General features: G+C 36.7%; 2 protein-coding genes across 3 annotated transcripts; one reads left to right on the plus strand and one right to left on the minus strand.

The window, feature by feature from the left end:
• Positions 1–8835: 8835 nt before the first annotated feature.
• LOC104212643 (meiotic recombination protein SPO11-1) lies at positions 8836–15266 on the minus strand. Its single transcript, XM_009761973.2, has 15 exons — positions 15111–15266; positions 14878–14977; positions 13379–13452; positions 12907–13008; positions 11922–11995; positions 11327–11343; positions 10697–10766; positions 10588–10624; positions 10328–10375; positions 10174–10232; positions 10076–10107; positions 9872–9977; positions 9431–9551; positions 9284–9347; positions 8836–9187 (listed from the first exon to the last, which is right to left on the minus strand). Exons 1-15 carry the CDS (start codon positions 15163–15165, stop codon positions 9061–9063), a joined length of 1086 nt encoding a protein of 361 aa, XP_009760275.1. The 5' UTR covers positions 15166–15266; the 3' UTR covers positions 8836–9060.
• A 2830-nt stretch (positions 15267–18096) lies between these two features.
• Positions 18097–23693, plus strand: LOC104212644 (two-pore potassium channel 1-like). Of its 2 annotated transcripts, XM_009761976.2 has the most exons (4): positions 18097–18360; positions 18450–18532; positions 21873–22801; positions 23148–23693. In XM_009761976.2, exons 3-4 carry the CDS (start codon positions 21903–21905, stop codon positions 23308–23310), a joined length of 1062 nt encoding a protein of 353 aa, XP_009760278.1. In that variant the 5' UTR covers positions 18097–18360; positions 18450–18532; positions 21873–21902; the 3' UTR covers positions 23311–23693. The 2 variants fall into 2 exon arrangements, with proteins under 2 accessions (XP_009760278.1, XP_009760277.1); XM_009761975.2 differs by having other exon boundaries at positions 18097–18532.
• The last annotated feature ends 2728 nt before the right edge of the window (positions 23694–26421 follow it).

Consider the following 26421-nt stretch of genomic DNA (forward strand, 5'->3'; position numbering starts at 1 on the left):
ATGTGGCTAACAGGCTGGTTGGGGTGTGCCAGCACTTCCAATTGCTGGGTATGACCACTAGCCTGTCTTGGCTTTCCCCAAAATCCCCTCTATGCACTTGCACTCTCTCTTAGATTCTAAGTTCTGCCCCCTCCTATGAGCCTTGCTTTGGGACCTTGAGCTTCCTCTGAACTTGGACATTTGAGGGCTGGCCCTTCCACACTGCACTATAATCCAATTCTGCAATATATTTGGGTGTAAGCACTGCCCGGAGTCCACTTGAGACTCTTAGGGAACTCTGACACATCCCAAATAAGAGAAAGGCTTTGAAATTTGATCTTTGGAGTTGGTTTACTTCATGCTTCAGACAGAAGTCTGAATCAGGCTCTCCTTGGTTGGGATTTCTAGCTTTGTGATGTAATTTTATTTTACTTTTCTTTATTCATTCTGGACTGTAATAATTTGTAATAACTTATGGGGTTTAGTTGAAAAGGGGAGGGTCACTCATGTATGCATAAGGGTAGATATCATGTTCATAGGTATTTACTGCTGCAATCATGTCCTGTTTTCACTTCGCATTTTTCGTATAGAAATCATGTTTACAAGTCCTGCATTTTCATATAGAAACCATGCCTACAGGTTCTGCATTTCATATAGAAATCATGTCTATAGGTTTTGCATTTCATACGTAGATACCAAGTCTATAGCCTCTGCATTTCATACATAGATACCATGTCTATAGCTTCTGCATTTCATACATAGAGACCATGTCTATAGGTTTCTGCGTTTCTGCCTATCACATAGAGAACATGTCTATAGAGTTTCTTGAATTCTGCATATGCATCTATCACTAGGCAAACGCATTTATAGGCTTAAATAATAAAAATCAGCGTTTTAAACACCTTGCCTATAGGATTTCTGCATTTTCATAAAGGTTAAACTCAATAACGCTTAGAAAGCATGTCTATAGGAGTAACCAACTGATCTGAATCGTTTACAAGTCTAAAATTAGTAGTAACGTTACTCAATGTCTGCAGAACTTATGTTTTCTATAATCAACAGGCCTTTTTCTTTTAAAAATCAGTACACTTCCGCATTATTAGATGTCATGCCTGTAGGTTTCACTTAGGCAAGCTATAAGGTAAAATTAGCTAATTGAATCAGATTCTGTTAATTCCAACCAGCAGGCAGGTCTGAATCCGGTTTCTTATCTGATATATGTAATAGACCAGTTTGCCTCCTTAACGTTTAAGTTTAATTCAGACCATAACCAGTATCTGCAAGACATGCTAAACAATATGTCTTTAAGTGAGGAAGCCCATCTGAGCCTTTTAAATTGTTATGTGTTTCCCATAATCTGCCTTATGTGTTTTGTTTGTCGCTTTAGAATTTTATCCTTTTAAACCACACAAAACCCACATTCCCTTCCATTTAGGACTAGTAGTCCCAAATGCCTCCGGGACTGATAGGATTGGGGTGGGTACTAGCATGCAATAAGTAACGAAACCATTCCGCGTTTAAATACCTCAACGGGGTGGGAAAGGGTAGATATGGATATGATGACCGGCGCGCTAATACCACGTGTAACCCCTCTTCTAAGGAGTAATTACCGGGTATTGCATTGATGTGATCCATATTAATTATAAACCTAGGACCCCCTTCCCTTTACTTGTTTATTTTATCACTTTCAAAATTTCAAATTCCTTTTTCTCAAATTTCAACTTCCTTGTTTCTTCAAACTTTAACTTATTTGCAATCACAATGTGACAACCCCTCATATTTGAAACCCTTAATTGCTTATTTATTGCTTGTACTTAAGTCACAATTGTAGCATGGCCGGGAACCACACTAGTGGATCTTGAGGGGTGCCTAACACCTTCCTCTCGAGATAATTTCTAGCCATTACCCAAACTCTGGTTTTTCTAAACAAATTCTTCCTAGTGTCCTAATGCACTTAATCATTAAGTGGCGACTCTTCAAATCAAAAAACTCAATTCCCAAAAGGGAATGAGTTGTCCTCTCAAATGTCATAAGTCCGATTTCGCGAGAAAAAAGGGGGCGCGACAAAACCCTGCAAGCGGCTTCGAGGGCAACTTTACTGCCTCAATTCGTTTTACTAGAAGAGTTAACTCCTTTAGCGTGTTGGTTTGGAGATTAGATGATTTGCCCTCATCTTTCTTCCTTTTAGGGACATATTGGATCTTAGGACTTACTTTCTTGCCATAAGATACAATATCCCCTCTATGAGATTTATTCACGTCGGGATGTACCTCCTCAGTAACAGCTTTGGCTTTACCGATAATCACCTCAGCTCTTTTAGTTATGGGCTTGTCATTCTTGCCTTTCATGCCATCATCAACTTTTAGCTCCTTCACTATGTGGTCCTTCAAGTAGAACTTTGCATCGTCGAAATGTGACTCTGCCTCGGTGAATGGCTCATCATCAGCAACTATCTTCTTCTCGACTTCACCCTCGTAGTATTTTAAACATTGATGGTAGGTAGATGGAACTACTTTATTCTCATGTATCCAAGGCCTCCCAAGCAAAACATTGTATGAAGTCTTCGCATCAATCACATGCAGCCATGCACTTGATTGCATATCTTCAATAGTGATTCCCAGCCTGATCGCGCCTATGGCTCTTTGCCTCCCTTGGTTGAATCCTTGGATCATCACACGACTTTCTGAGAGTTCGTTCATGGGAATACCGAGTTTTTTCACAGTGTGGATTGGCAAAATGTTCACTAAGGATCCTTCATCAACCAAAATTCGATTTACCCTTTCATCGCGCATATAGCCAACCAGGTACAATGGGCTGTTATGAGGAGTGTCACCTAGCAAAAGATCGTCATTTGTGAACGTGACCTTTTCCTCACAAGCATTAACTTCCTGAGGATTGGAGTCGATGGGCTTTTCCGAAGCTGGTGCCAACGGTAGGTCGTCACTCTTTTCTTCCCCTTTGTCAGCATGGCAACAAGAGGCTTCAATGCCCTCGTGGGAAATCTTCGTGCGGAACCAACTTGGTAAGAACTCCTCCAAGGTCACTGGATGTCTTATCTTTTGAGGATGGTGCACCTCCACTTTTGCTTTCTTCAAATATTTAACTGGATTCCATCTCCTTGGTCTTTTCACCATCATTTTCCTTGTTGGTTGTCCTATTGATTCTTTCCGTGGGCTCCTTTTGTGGTGTCTACGATGAGTCACCAATGTCCAACCTTTCATCATCATCAGGTTAATTGACTTCAGCTTTGTCGCTCTCCAGTAATTCTTTATCTTTGCTTTCTTTAAAACCGTATAATTCATCCGGACTAAATGAGCCAAAGGTGATAGAGACTTGGTTTGCGCTTGCTTTCTCATCTTCAAGCACGATCTTCTTTTCGCGAGCCAAGTCCATGACTTTGTCCTTGAAGACAAAGCACTTCTCCAGAGGGTGGCTTACAAGTCGATGATATTTACAGTAACTTGGGTCATTTGTTTTCCCCGCATCATTTGGTCGCTTCATCTCCATAAGCTCAATAAGATTTAACTCGAGGAGTTCTTCGAAAATGGCTAGCACATCAGAATCTAGAAATGGGTACTCCTTCTCTTGCATTTCTTTTAGAGTCAACTTTCCACTTGGCTTATCTTGAAAAGAAGTGGATTCCATACTCTACTTCTTGCTCACCTTCGTCGTGAACTTCACAGGTGACGAGTTGATATTCATAGCTTCTTTGCTTTCAGACTTGGGTACGAACTTGCCCCACTTCCTGACTTCTTGCTTGTCATTCCCTTTGCGAGGTTCATAGATGGGCAGCCTTTCATTTCCAGCGAAGGCCATGCTCAATTCCATGTCATGGGCACGAGTTGCAAGTTCTTCAAATGTGCCAGGCTTGATACCTTGCAAGATGTAGCGCAATCCCCAATGCATGCCTTAGATGCACATCTCTATGCATGAAGCTTCACTAAGCCTGTCTTTGCAGTTGAGGCTTGCATTCCTCCAACGATTGATAAAGTCGATAATTGTTTCCCCCTTTCTTTGACGAGTATTTGTAAGTTCTATCATACTCACAGTACGTCTCGTACTATAAAAGTGATTGAGGAACTCTTGCTCTAGTTGATCCCAGCTATCGATAGATCCAGCCTCGAGGTCCGTGTACCAGTCAAAAGCATTTCCTTTTAGCGAGCGGACAAACTGCTTGATGAGGTAATCTCCATAAGTCCCAGCATTGTTGCACGTCTCCACGAAGTGCGAAACATATTGCTTTGGGTTACCTTTACCATCAAACTGTTGAAACTTCGGAGGTTGATAGCCAACATGCATCTTCAACATATCGACCCTTGCAATGTACGGCTTTGCATATGTAAGGGAGGATTTGGCAGCAACTTCATATTTGTTCTTAATGGTTCCTTCAATGAACTCCTTCAATTGATCGATTAGAATCATCCCTTCATATGAGACAAGGATAGCCTTAGTAGATGTTGTTTGTCTTGGGGGAGAGTCACTCTCTAGGACCTCTGGGAGCTTACCGGGTGCATGGGTGGATTCTTCTTCCATCAAGATTCCCACCCTATCTGTTAGCTTGTCAATTCTAGCCTCTTGATTTTGCATGCATTTGGTTAAGCCAGCAATTGCTTCCGTCAAGTTTGTCAACTGCTCTTTCATAGATGAAGTGTTTGTCACCATGGCTTGCATGATCGTCGTGGACGACAAAGAGTGGCATGGATTTTCACACAGATTGATCCTTGATTGGCTCACGCTGTATGGTGTAAGTGGGGAAGATCCATCACTTGAAGCATCATCATCTTCCTTCACAACAGAGTGCTTGGATCCGGAGAGGTCAAGCAGAGCAAGAGTTTTCTTGATCTTTTCAGCAACATCGCTTCCTCCTTCAGATGCGTTTGTGGAAGATCTTCCTCTTTTTGGGGACGAAGATCCGAAAACAGGGGTTGTTGTGGACGGCACTTGGGTTGCTTGTTGTCCTAAAGAACTTGTTTTGCTCCTCGTGACTGGTCCGAAGCTTCCAAAGGTAACATTGAGGATGTTTTCCACATCAGTATAGAACCTAGAGTTAGCAGCCTTGGTGGAAGTTGAACCGGAGTTGATTTTCTTTGAAGCCATTTCAATGTTCTTGGACTTTGGTGATTGAAAAGTTGAGATGAGAGGTAGAGATTGCCCCACTGGGTGTGCCAGAATTTGTAGACAATAAACTACGTCGAGAAAATAAAATCAAGACCGAAAAATATCGCAACAATCGTAGTATTTTATTTTAAATATTTGAGTTTTACAATCTCTATGAATCCTCGGATTCTTCTTTTCAATAGCAAATAAACTCAATGGCCTTTGAGCATGATCTTGAATATGTATTTGTTGCTTCGAACGATGATCTTGTTCTTGAGCTTGAGCTTGATTGCTTGAACTTGAACTTGATTTGTTCTTCGTTCTTGAACTTGAACTTGATTTCTTCTTCGTTCTCGAGCTTGAACTTGATTTCTTGAACTTGAAGCTTAAAACTTGTGGAGGAATTTGCAGCGTTTGATCCACGAGCTCTTTCTTGCTTCTTATTATAACTTCTGGTGTCTTTTCTGAGTTATGAAGACCCCTATTTATAGTTGTGGAAGGGAAGAGTTATGATAAGAACTAACTCTTTCCGAGCAATCAAATTGAAGTGCGACATGGCCGCATTTGATTGGTCAGAACATGTAACTTGCACATGTGGTGCAATTTCATTGGCCTTTTAATGTGACTTGGCATGCCTTGTCATTTTGACATGTGGCATGATCCTATTGGTTCTTTCGTTTGACTTGGCGTGCCACGTCATTTGACACGTGGCACCAAACTGGACCTCTAGGAAGATGTCATTTGGGCTTAATGAAGTGGGCTCATCACTTTAGCCCAATAGATTAAGACTTATTTATTTAATCCATAAATATTGGACTTATATAATTAATTCAATCATATTAGCCCATCATATTAATTTGGACCAATATATCTCGAAATTAAAATATAGTCCAAATTATTTTTTGGATTTAATTTATGTAAAATTTATATGCCTACAACTACTAAAACAAGCAAATTGAAATCATAAATATAACACAATTTCAAAATCCAAAAAAATAAAATAAAATAGTTTAACATATGTTAAATTCCAATATAATAAAAATAAGTTCCAATACAACTTAAGATTAGGAAATATAATAAGTTTATAACCTCATTAAACTACGAAATTCTACTTTAATGGCACCACTCATTATATGTCAAGTTTGTTAATGACTCATTATTTCTAATATTAGGAGGTGTAGTTTCAAAAACTAGAATATTAACGCAGTTACGCTAAATAAAAAAATAAAATATACGAGTAATTACATGAAATCACAAGAAGTAAAGGTAGAGAAATAAAAGACAACAACGTAAAAAGAAAATATATTTTAAAATTAAAAAGAAATTAAAAAGTAAAGAATAAAAAGAAAAAGAAATAAAATAATAGAAATAAAAAGTAATAAAGAAAAATAAAAACAAAAAGGAAAAAAATTAAAAATTTATTTAAAACAAAAAGAAATTAAAATAATAGAAATAAAAAGTTATAAAGAAAAGAAATTAAAATAATAGAAATAAAAAGGTATAAAGAAAATAAATTAAAGTAAAAAACAAAAAGGAGAAAAACTAAAATGAAAAAAATTAAAATAAAAGAAATTAAAATAATGGAATTAAAAAGTTATAAAGAAAATAAATTAAAATAAAAACAAAAAGGAAAGAAATTAAAAAAAGTAACCTTGTAATAATTCCACAGTGTAATTACCACCAATTCTTACATATTGGAGAGTGTAATTACACCTCTTCAATTACACCCAGCTCTATACTGATCAAGTAATTACTTGGTTAGACAAACATGTCAAACTGTGTAATTACACTCAAATTCAATTCCTAGGGTCTGTTTGGAAAGCCACCAGGTAATTAAAATTGGTGTAATTACAAGGTAGTAATTACACAGCCTAGTAGTTACACAGTTTGTGTAATTACAACGACTTGTTTGTTTGTCATAGTGTAATTACAAGTTTACTGTTTGGTTGCACAAGTGTAATTACACAGTTAGATTAAATTTTAAATGAAGTAATTATCAAAACTTAAAAGTTAATATAATAAATATATGCCTATAAATTTTTATAATTATAAATGATATTATATTTGGTATTTAAGATATATATTTTTTGTGAATATACATTAATTAGAAATCATATATTATAACTAATATTGTAAAAATAATTTATATATATTTTTTAAATTAGTAATATTTAGTATAGATGCTTACAAAAACTAAAAACATACGTTTTGTAAGAACATCATGGAATTCATGTTTGATAAAATAAATTAATAATTATAAATAAAATGTCATAACATTATTCAAATATTTGACAAAATTAATCTATCAATTCTAACAAAAAAATGAACAACATGCAATGTGAGTCAATACTACTAAAACAAGTAAATTGGAACCATGAATATAACACAATTTCAAAATCCAAAAATATTTTAGCATATGTCAAATTCCAACATAATAATAGTAAGTTTCACTACAACTTAAGATTAGGAAATGTAATAAGTTTATAACCATATTTAACAACGAAATTTCACTTTAATTGCATCACTCATTATATGTTAAGTTTGTTAATGACTCGTTATTTTTAATATTAGGAGGTGTAGTTTCAAAAAATAAAATAATAAAATAAAATATAAGCAATTGCATGGAATCACAAGAAGTAAAGGTAGAGAAATAAAAGATAAATAATGTACAAAGAAAAATAGTTTTAAAATTTCAAAAAAAAAAGTGAAAATAAAGTTAAAAAAGAAAATAATAGAAATAAAAATTATGAAGAAAATAAATTTAAAAAAAAGAAACTAAAAAGCAACTTTGTAATTACACAGTGTTATTACCACCAATTCTCACATCCCCTTGAGAATTGGAGAGTGTAATTACACCCATCCAATTACACCTAATTCCATGTTGACCAAGCAATTATTTGTCCAAACAAACATGTCAAACTGTGTAATTATATCCAATTACACTCAAATCTAATTCTTAAGTGGCTTTCCAAACATGCTCCTAGATAGCTTTCCAAATAGGTTCTTAGTGAACGTCGCTATTAGAACAGGGGATAAATAGTTGCAACCCAAACTTAATTCTTTCCATAAGTTGAATCAACTTATGTTATGTGACTAGCGCAAATCAACCCTCAAACAAGTTTTATAAAAATCAGATCAAAGACAAACAATTGTTTTTCAAAATGATATGTAATTTTAGATTCTGAAAAATAAATAACTTTTAGCAATTCAATCGTATAGGTTGAATATGTATTGGTTTCTGTGAGACAACAGTTTAACCTTTTCTTTTTGCATGAAGAAGAAATTTAATCATTGCTCAATCTCGACCTACTGGGTGTTTGGTTTTCGGCGTGGATAACTCAAAAACTTTCTGGGCTTAAATTCAATACATTAGCTATGTAAAAAAAAAAAAAAATACACAACCAGATCACTTATAAAGGAGTAATTATGCAAATTGGTATAAATAGCTACTAACATGCTATCATAGATGAAAATTCATGAAAAAACTCTTTGCATTGTCAATGTATATCATTTTAATCATTTCTAAAAATAAAAATAAAAAAAATCCCTTGCTCTCTATGTAGGTATCTTTACACTCTCATAATTTCTATTCCTTATTGTCCATGTTTATGTCTACACTTTCTCATAAATTTTACTTTCCCGTGCAAAGCAGGGATCAACATGTACTGTCATAACAAGCTAAAGCGACTATTTTTAACTTCATTTAAAATTTATACACTAAGGCTTGGGTTCTCCAAATAATGCCAAAGTTTTTGTGGATGACAAACAGTGACAAATTTCATTCTCTATCCAACTGCTTAACATCAATGCACATTCGTAGCTCTATATCCAGAACCACATCATGAAAAAACTTAGTTGTCAAAACGAACGGACATGATGAAATTTGGCAACCGTAAAGCTTTGTTCTTTCAAGTGATTTACTCAAGCACATGAAAATTACTCTGAACTTTTCATGCCAAAGAACCGAACAAAAATAGAAAAGATTCAGATATACCCTCCACTTTGGATCTTTGACGGTAGATACTCGTGGGACAAGAAAGTGAGTGAATGCACAGACAATGCTTCAATCTCAAACTTAACTCCTTTGTGCAACAGCAGCTCCAGTTCAAACCTTCAGTATGAGGGTAAAAGTGGAGGAGGGAGGTAGAGTATTTTCAGCACCCGACCATAAGTGTTGGCATTAACATTACTTAGTATGAAATTCTACCTCCATTTTGGTACTTCTCTTTGCAAATAACACCTAAGTAACATCGCTTCAACTTTCCTCTTATCTGGCAAGATTTTATGTCAGTCATTTGTAAATTGCTTTAAAAAAAGGTACAGTGAAACGAAACCATAAATGCGTGAATTTTACCTTCTGCAGTCAAAGGCAGGAGACATTGCTGTGGAATGCTATAATTGTCGCAGTCCTGGATAAATACTCCAAGCCATTGTATCTCACAGACTCGTAAAAACTTTGCATCATAAGCCATTTGCTTCAAAAAGCATAGAAAAGACAGAAGTTACCAAAGTAAACATCCTTCTAATAATCCATCTTATCTAAATACTCTATCCACTTCAAATTAGGTGTCTTGCATAGATTAGGTATAAGTTATCAAGGTAAGAATGAATGCTTGATAGCCTCTGATAGGAGAACACTGAAAGGAAACAATGAAGAATGTACCAGATTTTTCTTTTAGAAAAGTGAAAATTTGGACTAATTAACAAAATGAAAGTGCAGCAGTATAAAAGTGAAAAGGAGGAAAATATAGCAACTTGTTCACATCATAATAACAGCACAATGAATAATCCTCACCAAAGAACCGAATTTGTATGTAGTTAAGATGTCAAAGCCATATGGATCACAATCTACCAGGCAATACACAGGCAAATGCAGCTTGTCAACAAGGAGACGCAGAAACCTACCACAGGTAAGAGACATGAAAAGGCAGAAATATGGTTAATTGAAGTAGGATAACAACTGCAACAAGTCTGACAAAGTGAGCAACATGGGTCTAACCTCCTTGTAGGAACATCAGGATAACCCCTTCCCTGGTGAAAAAAAAGAGATTATGGATCCAAATATGCGTAGAAATTCACAAAACAAAAGACGCATACTGTTATCACAATGCAACGGTTCCTCTTGCCAAACTGATCATTTGCTAGTCGATGGAATACTGCATGATGAACAGCAAATAGTTGCCTCATTTATGAGCTAGGAATACCTTTCATGACTCTGTTATATCCTTGACCCGCTTATGAAAAGTTATACCTGATTCCTTTTCCACAACTAAAACGTATTGAGCAACACTAATAATATCTTGTTCAAGCATTAAGGGAGTAACAATCGACAGCCATAGTCTGAGCAAGCAATCCACAAAGTAAAATAACAGGAGATACTCAATAACAAACATCCATTCAACTTTACGTTTACCCATAACTGGACTTGCGCATGTATGGAGTCCACAAACTCGTAGATTATATTTAACCATGTTGCATTCATAATTCAAACACTTATACTTGTAAGGATACCATCAACCTCTTCCACATGGACTGGAATCGGGTATGCCTGCAGGAAGCATCATAATTAGATTGTTACATAACTACAGAAACCCATCTAACTTCTAATTATCATTCTTACAGTGTTAGGATTGCTAATGCAGTCAATTTTCCTCCCAGATTCCACATACCGCAGCCAGCCCATCACCAATCTGACCAAAAATAGTTGGAATAAAGAACTTTATGACCAAAAATTGCAAGGAACTATTAAGATATAAACAAAGAAGAAAACCAACCATATATCAGTCTTAAGGAACACAAAATTTAGTCTCAAGCAAAATGCAACAGCAGTAGATTTATCGAGAACTTCACTGGCGAACAGTTGAAACTAGATCTAAACATGCTACTACAATCTTCACAAGTAGGCCAAAAATGATGAAGCAATAATACTCCTTGAGATGCTTTCTCCACGATGATTATATTTTACCTTGCTATAGTACAAAAGCTTATCGTAACATGATAGACTATACTAAATATCTCAATCATGAAATAATTTTTCTCCTCGAAGAGGAATTTAGACACATATGAGGCGGCAGTCAAACAAATGCAGGAGCTATAAGCATAATCAACTGAAGAAGAAACATTTGATATATTAGATTGCAAACGTGATATGTCGAGTATGAAAAAAGAGCATTGCATATAATGAACCCCAACTGTACGTGTCTGGAAGCACGCTGCTTCATGGCAAGATTAACTGTATAGAGGTACGCACCCGTTTCCAACAGATACCTGCAAAAGGCAAGGATCAAAAGAGTATATGGTCAAGTTTCGTACACGAATTAGCGATACAAGGAGAAAAAGACTAATCATTTGAATATTGGGTTTACCCTAGTCAAGCCATATCCATCATTCTCTGAAGTCAATATTCGAGCTCTTCACGACAAACAGTAGCCACATCCTTCTAATCAACTACATTATTGAACCCCTCCCCCACTCCCCAGGTCATGTGATAGAAAAATCAAATAAATTTTCCTCCCAGAGAAAGAAATGTTATGTGCTTGCGTGGTCGCTGAGGTACTTGAGGATCTACCATTTCGCATGTCAAAAGTTTCAAAAAAGCAAATCAGAACGACCATTTCCACTATTAATCAAAATTCTGAACCCTCATTGAATCGTCCACAGTGAAAAATGAGCATATAAATAAAAACAAACAGAAGTGACAGTGAACACACCCTATGGATAGTTTCCCAACTTAAAACAGTGGACGACCTAAAAACCTATATATACTATATGTCTACATAAATATATGTGGAGATATATTGATATTGAGTGTGTTTTGATACAGAAAGGAAAGTAAATTGATATACCACATTAAGGTTATGCCGACTGCACTGCAAGAGGATGCAAATGTCATTAATTGCCCGATCAACAACAGATGGTTCTGCATTATAGAGTGCAAAAGAGAATGATGAGCATATAAGGATGCCTTTTAACTCTATATAGTTTGAACTAGAGATCTAAACCATGGCACATTAGCAACTGAGAAAGCAGAACTACCATAGTACATAAGAGCATTTTCCTTGGAAGAAAAACTTTGTAACCAATGACGACAACAACAACAACATACTCAGTATTATCCCACACTATGGGGTCTGGGAAGGGTAGTGTGTACGCAGATCTTACCCCTACCTTGTGAGGATAGAGAGGTTGTTTCCAATAGACCCTCGGCTCAGGAAAGCATAAGCACCACATTAATGAAAATATAGACCAGAAGGGACAGTACCAAAATGTCATAAAAAAGCAAAATAAAAACAAGATAGTAAGGTGATCAACAATGAAAGAAAACAACGGTTAGTCATAAAAACCTACTACCAACAGAAAGCGAGACTGCGTGCCAATACTACTGTTATGAACACTCTAGACTACCTACTCTACTACCCTAATCCTCGACCTCTATACCTTCCTATCAAGGGTCATGTCCTCGGTCAGCTGAAGTTGTGCCATGTCTTGCCTAATCACCTCTCCCACCTCTTCTTTGGCCTACCTCTACCTCTCCGTAGGCATCCACTGTCAACCTCTCACACCTCCTCACAGGAGCATTTGTGCTCCTCCTCCTCACATGACCAAACCACCTAAGCCGCGCTTCTCGCATCTTGTCCTCAATAGGGGCCACACCCACCTTGTCGCGAATAACCTCACAAGAATATTTCAAAATAAATTCTACAAATAAATAATGTCACACCATTGTCTGTGAAATTAATTGGCAGTAACTACACTTGAACACCAAGAACCAGTCCAGATTTGTCTTTTGAAACATTAGTCACTTAGACATCATCAGTCAATCCAGATTACCTTTAAAAACAGTAGGGTGCATGTAATATATGTCTCTCTTTGATCCATGCCTGCTTTCTTGCAGAAGTTGCTGAATTATCAGAAGGACTCTCAACAAGACATCTGCAATGAGAACCATATAGAGGTAAGTAACCCGGCTTAGCTCTAGGATGTTAAGGAAATTGGAGGGTAATAAGGCCTTCAAGTTTGTTCGACCAAACAGAAGAGAAAATTGAGCGAGAAACCTCAGACTACCTGCCATTGCACATCCTATTAACATCAAGGAAGGGACAGGCCATAAACGGAAGTTTGGAAAGAAATCAACAAAAGGAGGAAAACAGCTCCTCCTGGTCATTTATCATTTCCCAAAGAGGATAAAAAAAATTCAATTATCATTCCTGCCCCTTTCTCATTCAATTATTTCTTTTCCAACTATTTCATGATGACTAGTCAGATGAAATATGAGAGTACGATTTAGTCTCCCTAGACTCACCAATCCTACGTGCATGGCATTCCCTCTTCAATGATATAGCTTCTCTGCCGGTCGATCCATCGGAGCTGCAAGAGCTACATAAATTTAACAAAGACTACTATCAGAACACTTGGATGCTATTAATTGGCAATTCAATCTCCAACTTCAGTAAATTGCCTTGTTTTTTGGACTTCAGTCAACATAACAACTACTTCCTCCTTTTCATTTTATGTAAACGGTATTTTAGTAGGCACAAAGTTTAAGATAGAAAAAAAAAAAAGATTTTTGGCGCATACCCAAAAGTACTCTTAGAATTTAGGTCTTAAGCATGCCATGATATTTCTCTAACAGTAAGAGTATGTCATTAAGGATAAAATAAAAAGTTTAAAACTAAATAATTTACAACTACAAAAATATGTCATTAATATTGGAACATACTAAATAAGAAAGAGTGCCACATAGATCAAATAGACAGAGTACCTAAACAACAACAACAACCCCGTATAATCCCACTTAGTGGGGTCTGGGGAGGGTAGTGTGTACGCAGACCTTACCCCTACCCTGGGGTAGGGAGGTTGTTTCCAAATAGACCCTTGGCATCCTTCCCTCCAAGAACTTCCCACCTTGCTCTTGGGGAGACTCGAACTGACAACCACTCGGTTGGAAGTGGAGGTTGCTTACCATCAGAGCAACCCCTCTTGTCCAGACAGAGTACCTAAACGTGTTATTAAAAGCAAGCAATCCAAAAAAATAAAAAGGAAAAATGTCTTGAAGCGAGAAGCATGAAGTGAAGCTCACACTTCAAATCGCCTAATTCCTCACATTAAAAATACCTTAAATAAATAAATATAGTTCTATATGATCAAATTGCAACTGAAATAACTAATTTCAGTAACTGATATACAATAAGGCAAATATTATATTAATCCAAGTCCTCAAACTTGACTTTCAAATAATCAATGGCTTCTTGCTGGGATCACTTTGCATGTCATTGATTGAAGTTCACACTTCTATGAAGCGCATAGCTTCACCCGTGAAGCGATAACCCCTTGCTTTGCATTGTTTGATAGCTTTACGCGACGAAGCTGTGGCTTTTAATAACACTGGTCACTAAGTGTCTCAAAATATGGATATGGCTTCTTTGTGAAAAACTCCCAGTATAGACTATCTGTCTCAAAATATGGATATGGCTTCTTTGTGAAAAACTCCCAGTATAGACTATCCTTGTTCTCCTTCTGAGAAAGACAATTATAGAATTTTTCACATTATCCACTCGCATTCGCAGGATCAACTGCATAAATAGTTAGATCGTTCCTATACCGATCAAAGTTCAATTCAGTGTAATTTTTCGTGTTAGAATTCTAAAATGCCAAGTCGACTAAAATTTTCAAACAGCAGCAAATATTCACTGTTCTCAACTACGTCGCCTTAAAAAAACACTTCGCTAAGCTTAACTTAATTGTTAATTTCATATATTCAAGAAAAAAATTGCTAAATCAGAAATAATGAAGAATATATACCAATTTCCAGAAGTGTCAGTACAGTAATTTTTGAACCGATCGATGTAGATTGTCGGCGCTCTACCTCGAGCGAGATCCTCGACAATGGATCCAGTAAATCCTGCAAAACAATATCAAAGTATATATGACAGAAACGTGAAGACGATTCGTCGAGAAACAATGTGTGGAAACGCGAGAATTTGCAATGAATTTTCAGGAAAATTTGAGGTTAATGGAAGCACATTGATCATTACCTTTGATTTTTCGTAGTAGTGTTAGTGGTTGCGTGTTCGAACGCTTTCCCTCCATTTTCTCTTCGCTCTGCAAGTTCACGTTGTTTGAACTTTGAAGCTGGTAAAGCTGAGCTTTTATAACTGTGAAGCTCCGGTTCGGGTCGCTTCTAAGCTTTTGAGCAAATAACACTTTTTCCCCCAAAATAAGTGAGTATTGAAATATCAAATCCCAAATAAAAGTCCTATTTAAGAAATTACTCACTCCATTTCAATTTATGCATCTTATGTTCCTTTTAAATCTATTTGAAATAAAAATCACCACTTTTTATATTTAATCATTCTCATTCTACTATTCATAACACTTTTTTTACAGAAATGACATTGCATGTTTAACATTATAAAATTCAGTAAATATTTTTAGTATATTATATACGTATTTAGTTTAGGACAATAAAATTCAAAAGTTTTCTTTACGTTCTTAATTTCTTGATTAGTCAAATTAAGACAGAGAAAAAGAGAGTACTACTTTAAGTATATATGGCTTTTTCAGGTTGTGAATGCAGCGTTATATTATCGGTTCATTTAAATTTAATACTTTTAACGTGGAGCATAAATTTTATGTGTAAAGATTTATAAAAATTACAACAAATAGTAACTATGAACTCATACTTTATACAAATATAATGAGTTCAATATTAAAATCTTTAAATATTAAACTCGTATATCTCAAATCTTGAATCCGCCTCCGAAATTAAGCATTCTGCTTCCGAATGTCGTAATGTCCTATGGTTATTAAACACTAGTTACACAGGACACACACCAAAAAAAAATCAAATAAGAGAATCAATGCAAAATTTAAAAAGTAAAATGTATCATTAAGCAAAAAAAGAAAATGGGGAAGAAAACTCAAGTGGCGATTGTTATTTAGATTGGACACGAGGAAAACTTCAATTTATGTGAACTCATTTAACTCGATACGGAGTTTAAGGAAAGAGAGAAGGCTTTTGAACTTGTGATATAAAATGAGACGCATATATTTTGTGTGACAATAAATTATTGTATAAAGGCAAATTGTTTCCAAATAAGGAAAGAGGTCATTCTTTTACGCATGAACTAAGAAGGAAATAGGTTCACTTAAATTAAAACGGAGGGAGTCAGGGGCAGCTCAATATCATCCGAGGCCTAAAGCAAAGCCTTAATAAGAGGCTATATTTATTTGAAAATTAGATAAGTGAGTATGTGAAATGAAAAAAATGAGAACTTGGTTTTACAAAGTACAAAAAATTAAATGAAATTAGCGTTGATTGCATCACAACTGAAATGAGAGAACCCAGAAAACATACTTCCTTTGTTCCAACTTATGTGACTCCTTTTTTTTTTAGTCAGCCCCCTTTCTATACTTGGTAATAATTTAACTTTAGAATTTCCTTTTTACCCTTTATGAGATGATTTCTAGCCACATAAGTTTTTAAGTTTTTTTTATAAATCACAAGTTTCAAAAGTCTTCCTTTATTTTATAAACATCATGTCCAGTCAAACACTTTCATATATATTGAGAGAGTATAATATATGTGGGAAAAATAAATAAAATTATATTATTAGAGATAGTTACGTGACTAACTAATGAATTGAGAAATATAATTCAGTAAAAACGTAAAATAAAATTGACAGAAAACTATTTTGGTTATATTAATTAGAGGAAGAAATTGAGTTATTAAAACTTAATATGACAATAAAGAAATAAATTTATCAATAATAAGAAATAATTATATAAATAATATACTAGAGAAATAGTAATTTTGGGCCCTTAAATTTTTGGGCCTAAAGCAAGTGTATGGCCGCCCCTGGAGGGAATAGTAAAAATTGCACGGGGCGCTCTATTTGGTCGCCCCCATTTAATCTATACCCATTTTTTTAAAATTTTTTAACTTGTACCGACTTTTTAAACAACTTCAGCTCTTTTTCTCTTCCTCCTTCTCCTCCTTCATTTTCTTCTTTCTTCTTCTACAACGATGACTCCAACATTGCTCTCTTTGATTAATGAAGCTAAAGCAAATATACTGAGGACTTCCATTTGGATTATTATAACATTAAAAACCAGTTTCCTCATTGTCTAGAAACACAACTCCGTCATCCATTGCTGGAAATTTACTTGATACCGTGAATGTTTCTGCACAAGGAACCCAACCTTTAACAGTAAGTTTCAAATTCATTCTTTCCCATGCACATGGAGTTTGTTTTTCTTTTTCTTTTCTCTTTTGAGTTTTTTTTTTGGCTATGAAACGTAGCTCTTGATATATTTAAAACATGAAAGTTAACAGAGTACAGTAGATGGAACTGAACGATGGATCCGATTACATAAAATCTAATAACGGTAAACTAAAGTTGGGTGAGTTATCAAAAACTAGAACATCTTGATAGTGGGATTCCCCAGTTACAAAACAAAAACTTCAGCTCTAGAGCTGAAGCTCGCCAGCTACAAAAATAAAACTTCAGCTCTAGAGCTGAAGTTCGCCAGTTATAAACAAAAACTTCAGCTCTAGAGTTGAAGTTCGACAGTTACAAAACAAAAACTTCAGCTCTAGTGCTGAAGCTTGCAAACAAAAACTTGTCAGTTACAAATAAAAATTTCAGCTCTAGAGCTGAAGTTCAACAGTTACAAAACAAAAGCTTCAGCAGCTGAAGCTTACAAACAAAAACATCAGCTCTAGAGCTGAATTTCGCCAGTTACAAACAAAAACTTCAGCTCTAATCGACAGTTACAAAATAAAAAGTGCTACTAGAATGCTGAAGTTTTGCGTGATTGTCTTTGCTACTTTAGCCCCGTATGCTGAAGTTATGCGAAAAAACGGGTACGCTTGTAATTTTTTTTATAAAGTGGGCATAAGTTAAAACGTGACACAAAAAGCGGGTATAGATTCAAATGGCCCGAGGGAGTAGTATATTTTTGTTAGTGGCAAAGGAGTAATTCTAGAGTAGTCAATTTGTTTGTAAAATTATAGCGTTACCCCAAACTTAAGCATCTTCTGGATTAAAACTGTCACCTCCCTGGTAGGAAAAAACATGTAAACGCCAAATGACAACAGCTCCTTTAAGAAGCTGAAAGTGATAGCAATTTGATAGGAAGAAAGCCTGGAATTTAATTGATGGTAACAAGTGTAAGACCTGTCTTCACGCCTCCATGCCAAGTAGCTCACTTGTTGTCAAAGAAGATTCGAGCTCTTCCACCAATTCCACCACAGATAGGACTGAAACAACTTACTTTTTTCTGGTAATTCGATTACAATTAAATTGTCTAAGCTCTGACTTTCGTTATATAAATTTGTAGGAAGCCAACCTAAATATTCATACAAAATATAGAAAACATGGCAATTTGCGATTTAGCGGCAGCAGTGGGGGGCTGGAGCAGCTGGGGAAGTTAGAGTGGTTTTTTGTCCTGTTTGGTGAGTTAGCTTATTCAGCCTCTATAGAGTTTGAATTTTAGTTATTTAGCAATTTTGGTGGCTGAGTTACCAATTTGGCCAAGAAAAGCTACTTTTATCTTTAATTACTATTCCATGTTGGCTGTTTTGGCTGGATGTACGGGTGTCAAGTTGAGCCCAGACCCATTTGACCTGCCCAATCCACCCCAAGGTCGGGCTGGTCATTGACCCGCCCATTGGTTGAGCTCAACCCATCTTGACCCAACTCATTTCAACCCATCTAAAGTTGAGATGATTTTTAACCCAAATTGGTCCACGAGTAACTTTGCTAAAATATCTTTAAAAATAATATTTATTTTGTTTGGTATGTTATATATGACCATAACAAAATAAAAAATGTCTTATTTAATTAAAACTTGGTAAGAGTTGAGTGGAATGGGCTATGACCCAAATTTTAGCCCAACTTGACCCAACCCATCTCAGCCCAAGTTACTTTTGGGCGAGTCATTCCATTTATTGACTCAGGCCATTTTGACCCGCCCAAAATCAGATCAACCGGCCCATTTGACACCCCTAGCTGGATGTAATTTTCTTTCAATGATTATAGCAAGAATATGGAGGAAAACAATGGGTTGTGACTGTAGGATTTTACTGGAATGCTTATCTATTTAAGTCTCACTTAGAGAATTGGACCAACTTCAAGAGGTCCTGAAAGGTATACTCACTTTTGAAAGTATTTTAGATTTGTTGCTAGAGATTTGGAGACATGCTCTTGAGTCTAAAGGTTTCAAGTTGAGCAGGACGAAGACGGAATACCTCGAGTGCAAATTTGGAGTTGAGCCGACAGAAGCGAGAGTTGAAGTGAGGCTTGACTCTCAAGTCATTCCCAAGAGGGGTAGTTTCAAGTACCTTGGATCGGTTATTTAGGGGATCGGGGAGATTGACGAGGATGTCACACACCGTATAGGGGTGGGGTGGATGAAGTGGAGGTTAGCGTCGGGAGTCTTGTGTGACAAGAAAGTGTCACCGTTACTAAAAGGTAAGTTTTATAGAGCAGTGGTTAGGCCTGCCATGTTATATGGAACTGAATGTTGGCCGATAAAGAACTCACACATCCAGAAGATGAAAGTAGCAGAGATGAGGATGTTGAGGTGGATGTGCGGGCATACAAGAATGGATAAGATTAAGAATGAAGATATTCGAGAGAAGGTGGCGTGGCCCCCATGGAGGACAAGATGCGGCAAGCAAGACTCAGATGGTTCGGGCACATTCAGAGGAGGAGCACTGATGCACCGGTGAGGAGGTGTGAGCGACTGGCGGTAGTGGGCACGCGGAGAGGTAGAGGACGACCTAAGAAGTATTGGGGAGAGGTGATCAGACAGGACATGGCGCGACTTAGGATTACTGAGGACATGACCCTTTACAGGGAATTATGGAGGTCGAGTATTAAGGTTGTAGGTTAGGGGAGAGTTGTGAATATTTCTACAGCACAATAGAGTGAGACTAGCCAGTTAGGAGTTAGACTAAGAATGTCATTGGTCGTCTATTGATGCAGGGTTTTACCTGCTAGTTTTACTATACCAGCCATCTTTTTCGTATTTTGTATTCTGTATTTCATATCTATTGTATTGCTGTTATTTTATTATGCATTTATATGGTACTAATATAGCGGCTTCTGTTGCTTTTTGAGCCGAGGGTCTCCTGGAAACAGCCTCTCTACCCTTCGGGGTAGGGGTAAGGTCTGCGTACATATTACCCTCCCCAGACCCCACTTGTGGGATTATACTGGGTTGTTGTTGTTGTTGTTGTTGTTGTTGTAGTTTCCAATTTTATGTTGTAGTTGCAAGAACAAGTTTGTCAATCTAGGACATATAGGTTATTTCTCTTACTCTGGTATTGGATACAAGAGCTCTTGATTCTACGAGCGACAAATCATTTTGCAGATATGATTAGCACATGTCCAACACAATATAGTAGAAGGGATGAAAGATATAAAGGAATCAAACTCGATATCTTGCATCCGAGAGAAAAAACTAATATCGCCGAAGGAACCCCTTGATTTTAGTTCTACTGAAGTGCTAATAACAGAATGAAATGCATCGTGTATTCTCTGCTACAGACAAGATGAGTCCAACTTCATACAGTGACCACTTGGATTATATGTATAATGCTTTTTCATCAATGCGAGACTTGATTACATACAATATGCATTTAGATACCTAATCTAAATGCATTTCATTATTTGTGTCTAGGTGAGTTATAAGAGAGACTAATCAAGTCCATGCTTGTGTTCTTACTGGGCAGAACTTTGTCAATAATCAAGAGAAATCAGTGGTATTATGCATCTCCGCTCTATGTGACTAGCAACCTAGGTTAAGAGGATTTTCTCAGCAGCCACAACCCAAAATCCTAACTCTATTCATCGATGAGTTTGAACCCATGTCCAAAATGCTCCTATAATTGTTAACCCCACCTGTTGGAATTTAGCTTAACCTTGGCCAAAATTGTATGGTACTTGAAGTTCTTCAAGCACTAATTTCCTTCAGAATACGTTTCTGTATGATGATTTACTGGTACGTGGGATGTAAAGGAAAGTAGCTTAAAAGGAAAAGCCTTGCAGCACGAAGTAGCTTCATTATTTTTCAGCTACTAGGTTAGTGCGATCTTTGATCACTTAAATCTGAACGATGAGAACCTAACTTAGGTGATAACTCCCAAATGTTTGACATGTGAGTTCCATATGATCAGGAACCCCTTGGCTGAACCAGCTAGATCAGGAAAATCACGTGGAGTTCTTTCAGTTGTAGTTGAGACTTCATATGTCGGGGGCAAGAAGAAACATGTGACCATTAAGAAAATGCTTAACTTTTTATATCTGATCAATGTTTCCTTCAACTAGAACAATCTGCCTCCACTACCTAGTTTAGCGATAAGGTGTCCTGAGCTTATATATGATGTGGCAACTAGGAAGACCCAACTTATAAATCCAATGTATCCAGAGCATCCACGAGAATCTTGCACCTGCTATTATCATAGGCCTCAGGAGGTCAAGTATAAGTTGCAAACTTGCAATATGGTAGTTTGCGAGTCGATACAAGAACCAATCTTTAGCAGAAAATGTGATGCTAGCAAATTCTTTACTTGGCATGTGGCATGCATTTAGATTCTAGATGCATCATAGAATAAGAACTAATTGACAGGCAAGGTACTGTTTGCATTTGAAAAACATGAGAAAAATGTCTTTGTTAGTGTTTTGGTATTTGAAGACGAGTCTCTCTGGCTAAGAAAAAGAATTAACATATCAGTTATGATTTACGAAATTAAAGGACTTCCACTCTTAAGCAGCCACAATTTCTTGCAGGATTTCTTAAATCACTACAGGCTTGCTGGAATGACTAACAGAGACAAAATCCAGCCCTTGTTGGATCAACTGCATCAGACACATCATATGGTTGATCCTAAGAAAAAAAGATTTCGCCGATGTAAAAGTGCTCCTTTGGGCGAATTTGCTCCTGTAGAAATGAATGAAATAAAAAATGACCAATCACTTCCACGTTCTAAATCGCTTTTGGATAAAGTCCACCCTAGTATTAAGAAAGTTATTATTTACTTGGTTATATACTTGGGTATTGGTACCATTTGCTTTTATTTGGTTAGAAACAAGATCAAGGGAAAGAAAATAGATGGGGTTCTTGATTCTGTTTACTTTTGTGTTGTGACAATGACCACGGTTGGATATGGGGATATTGTGCCTGACAGTGCAACTACTAAACTGCTCGCTTGTGTCTTTGTGTTCTCTGGGATGGCACTTGTTGGAATGATTCTAAGCAAAGGAGCAGACTACTTATTGGAGAAGCAAGAAACACTATTAATCAAAGCGCTGCATATACGTCGTAAAGTTGGTCCAAGTGAAATATTGGAGGAGATTGAAACAAACAAAGTAAGGTACAAGTGTTTCATGGTAGCGGGCTTCCTTATAGTGCTCGTAGTTGCTGGGACAGTGTTCCTGGCTAGAGTTGAACGGTTAGATACCTTAGATGCCTTTTATTGTGTCTGTTCTACCATTACAACATTAGGATATGGAGACAAAAGCTTTTCAACTAAAGCAGGGCGTATATTTGCTATATTCTGGATTTTGTCAAGCACCATTTGTTTGGGTCAGTTCTTCCTTTATGTTGCTGAATTTAACACGGAAAAGAGACAGAAGGAGCTTGTGAAGTGTGTTCTTTCAAGAAGGACGACAAATGTTGATTTGGAGGAAGCTGATCTTGATGATGATGGGGTTGTAGGGTAAGTTCATTTAACTTTAAAGCCTGTTCCTATAACTAGCTTGCAAAGACCCTTCTTGATTCACTTGATTAGAGTATTTACTCTAATTTTGTACTCTCTCCTTGGGCACTTTGGGTGTGGCAAACTGTACTTTGGACGTAGGTCAAGTTGATTGAAGCTCTTAAAACTTTTGACTCCTTGTTGTTTTTGACTTTTTGTTATTGAACATTTTTTTTTTTGGGTTTAATTTTGCATTGTCCGAGCTCTCGATCCTAGCCTGTAAATTTTTTTTTTACTCATTGTAATCTCGAAGTGTATTTCAAAATTCAAATAGTTCTGATCTTCCTTTTGTTTGTCAACTCCCAAGGGCTGCTGAATTTGTTATCTATAAACTTAAGGAGATGGGGAAGATCAACCAACATGACATTGCAGCTGTATTGAAGGAGTTTGAAAGTCTTGATGTTGATCAATCTGGAACTTTATCAACCGCAGATCTGATACTTGCCCAATCGTCTTGGACAGGAAGGTGATCGCTCCACGACCTAAATTAGTGTATTAAGCAAACTTTCCACCAAAGTCTATCAGCTTCAGTGAGATTTCTGGGATGAGTCTTTTCTTTTGAAACTTCCACTGTATTACATCAAATTCGGATACTACTTGCACAGATTTAAAAACATTCATATTTCTCGAGTGTCTGACAAAAGTGATGCAGTAAATCCCACTCAGTTTAGTACTAGAGTGAAATTCACACTTCCCAGAATCTCCATGTAATCTTCTCAATTCCCTTTTTACACATGTAAATGCCTTGTACTTTACACAATTTAGTTGGTTACTGTATCCCAAAGATAGTTCCTCCTCATAGTTTGTAAAATGTTTGCTGTAATTTCTCCTTAAAGTTTGTTGACTTTTTTTCCCTCTCGTGTAACGCGAAAGCCATCTGATTTCTACTGCACAATTATTGATGCCGGACTTTCCTATTCGAGATGTAAGTAGTCCTTTTTTCTTTTGGAAAAAACATCTACTATTCAAAACTAGCTCGATTAATATAGAATCGCGGCGAATTGGATTAAGTAGAAAGTGCTCCATGCTAAATTTCACCATTATCAGGGCTTGAATCCAAAACCAATGATTAAGGGTGATAGGATCTCACCTATCGCATCACATCCCTTTGGGTTTATGCTTGGTTTAGCTTAAAATAGGGTGAGTGAGAAATTAAGGGAAAAATAAAATTTTAATTTTTCCTCCTTTACAAAGGAACATTGGCCTATATTGGAGGAGGAAAATTTATTTGTTGAGTATATATATATTATTACACTTGTTCCAGCTTTTAAAGAGCTGAGAAGAAGGCAAGTCTCGCGCTACCATCGTCGTCGCTTGGATTCGGATTCGATCAAATGGTCTGATTGATTGATTAGTTTTTTGTACTAGAGTTGCACCTCTTCATTTAAACCCAACCTGTTGGCTATAAATAGAAGGTCATTCCCTCAGATTTTCCTTACGAAAAAGTGTGATTGTTGCCGCCATTTGTGTTGGTTGAAACACTAAGATTTGAAGTACCGCTACACCAGTGTATAATCCGTTCTATCATGGGAGGAAATAATCCATAACCTCGGGTACTAGGAGGGGATTAAGTTCCTTAAGGAAACATTGTAAATTTAGTGGGCTCAGATTAATTCTACTTCTTCGACATTTCTGTTTACGTTGTTTTTCTTCTCCGGAATTATTTTACAAACTCAGTATAATAACAATCTTAAGGAACTTAAATTTATATTCTGTATTTGTGTGATGACCCAAAAGGTCATCACTTGTTTTAGAAATGAATTTTGCGTTTCGAGACCTTAAAAACCTCTTTCAGCATCACCTCAATTTGCGTGCGCAGTCCGGGTGCGTAGCTGAAAAGCCATTAAGTGAAAATCTGTGAAAAAAATGATGAATTTTGACTTTAAAATGAATTTAAGTTGACTTCGGTCAATATTTTTGGCAAACGAACCCGGACCCGTGATTTGACGATCCCGGAGGGTCCGTAGGAAAATATGGGACTTGGGCGTATGCCCGAAATTGAATTCCGAGGTCCCAAGCCCGAGAAATAAAATTTTAAAGAAAATTATTTTTTGGAATATTTATAAGTTTTTGAAAATGAAATGTGTTTAAAACTCGATGGTATCGGGCTCGTATTTTGGTTCCGGAGCCCGGTACAGGTCTTATATGTGATTTAAGATGAGTCTGTGAAATTTGGTAAGCAACGGACTTGAAATGATGTGAATTGGACCATATTTGAGAAAATTGGAAAATTTGAAGTTCTTAGGTGATTTCATGATTTTGATGATAAATTCATAGTTGTTGATATTATTTTGGCGACTTGATCGCACGAGTAAGTCCGGAGGGTGTTTTTGAGTTAGTATGCATGTTTGGTTTGGAGCCCCGAGGGATCATGTGAGTTTGGATAGGCCACAGAGTGGAATTTGGACTTAGGGTGTTGCAGATTTGAACTGCGGTGTTGCAGGCCTGCAGGTTTCGCATTTGCGAAGCCTGGCTCGCAAATGCGAAGGCTGTGTCGCAAATGCGAAATAGCCCAGGCTAGCATTTCCTCGCAAATGCGAGGTATTCATCGCAAATGCGATGTCCCCTGTTTTGGCCTGCCATTGCAAATTCGACAGAATGTTCGCAAAAGCGACTTCGCAAATGCGAAAGTCACTTCGCAAATGCGATAATAGCAGAGTCTGGGTTCGCAATTGCGACCCTGCAACCTGTAAATTCACACTTAGACGCATTTTCAACCATTTTTCATATCTTCTCAAAACATAAACTCTCTTGGGCGATTTTCCAAATAATTTTTTTTTCTCCAAATCAATTGTAAGTCGTTTCTAACTAGTTTTCTTCAATCTTTAACATCTTTTTACATGATTTTAACTCAAAATCAATGATTTTCATGGGGGAAATTGGGTGTTTTGGGTAGGACCTAGGTTTTCCAAAATTTTGGGGATTTGGACCTCGATTTGAGGTCCGATTTCAATACAAATTATATATTTGGGGTCGTGGGGGAATGAGTAATCGGGTTTTGGTTCGAACCTTGGATTTTGACCATGTGGGCCTGGGGCAATTTTTGACTTTTTTGGGGAAATCTTTATAAAACCTATTTTCATGCATTAGAATTGATTCATTTAGCATTTATTGATATCGTTAAATAACTTGTGGCTAGATACAAGCGAATTGGTGGTGGAACCGAGAGGTAAAGCGGTAGTTGAGGCTTGAATTGTGTTCGTGGCATCGAGGTAAATGTTTGGCCTAACCTTAGCTTGAGAGATTAGGAGTCGTGTCTTATTTTCTACGTGTTAACTGTGGAGTAAGACTTATAGACATGGTGACGAGTATCTATACGTCGGTGTCAAGCATGCTCGTGAGTCTTGTATTGTAATTGTTATGACTCTGTTGTGGTTTATTGTGCTTCATATGAGGATTATCATTATTGTTCCCTTGTCGAGATGTTGTTGTGGTATTATTATTATTCCCTTGTCGGGATGTTATTGTCATATTATTGTTCCCTTGCTGGGATGTTTGTTGTGATATTATTGTTCCCTTGCCGGGATGTTGTTATAATATTATTGTTCCCTTGTTGGGATGTTGTTACATTGTTATTGTTC

This window comes from Nicotiana sylvestris, chromosome 7, assembly GCF_000393655.2.
Source record: "Nicotiana sylvestris chromosome 7, ASM39365v2, whole genome shotgun sequence".
Taxonomy (NCBI): domain Eukaryota; kingdom Viridiplantae; phylum Streptophyta; class Magnoliopsida; order Solanales; family Solanaceae; genus Nicotiana; species Nicotiana sylvestris.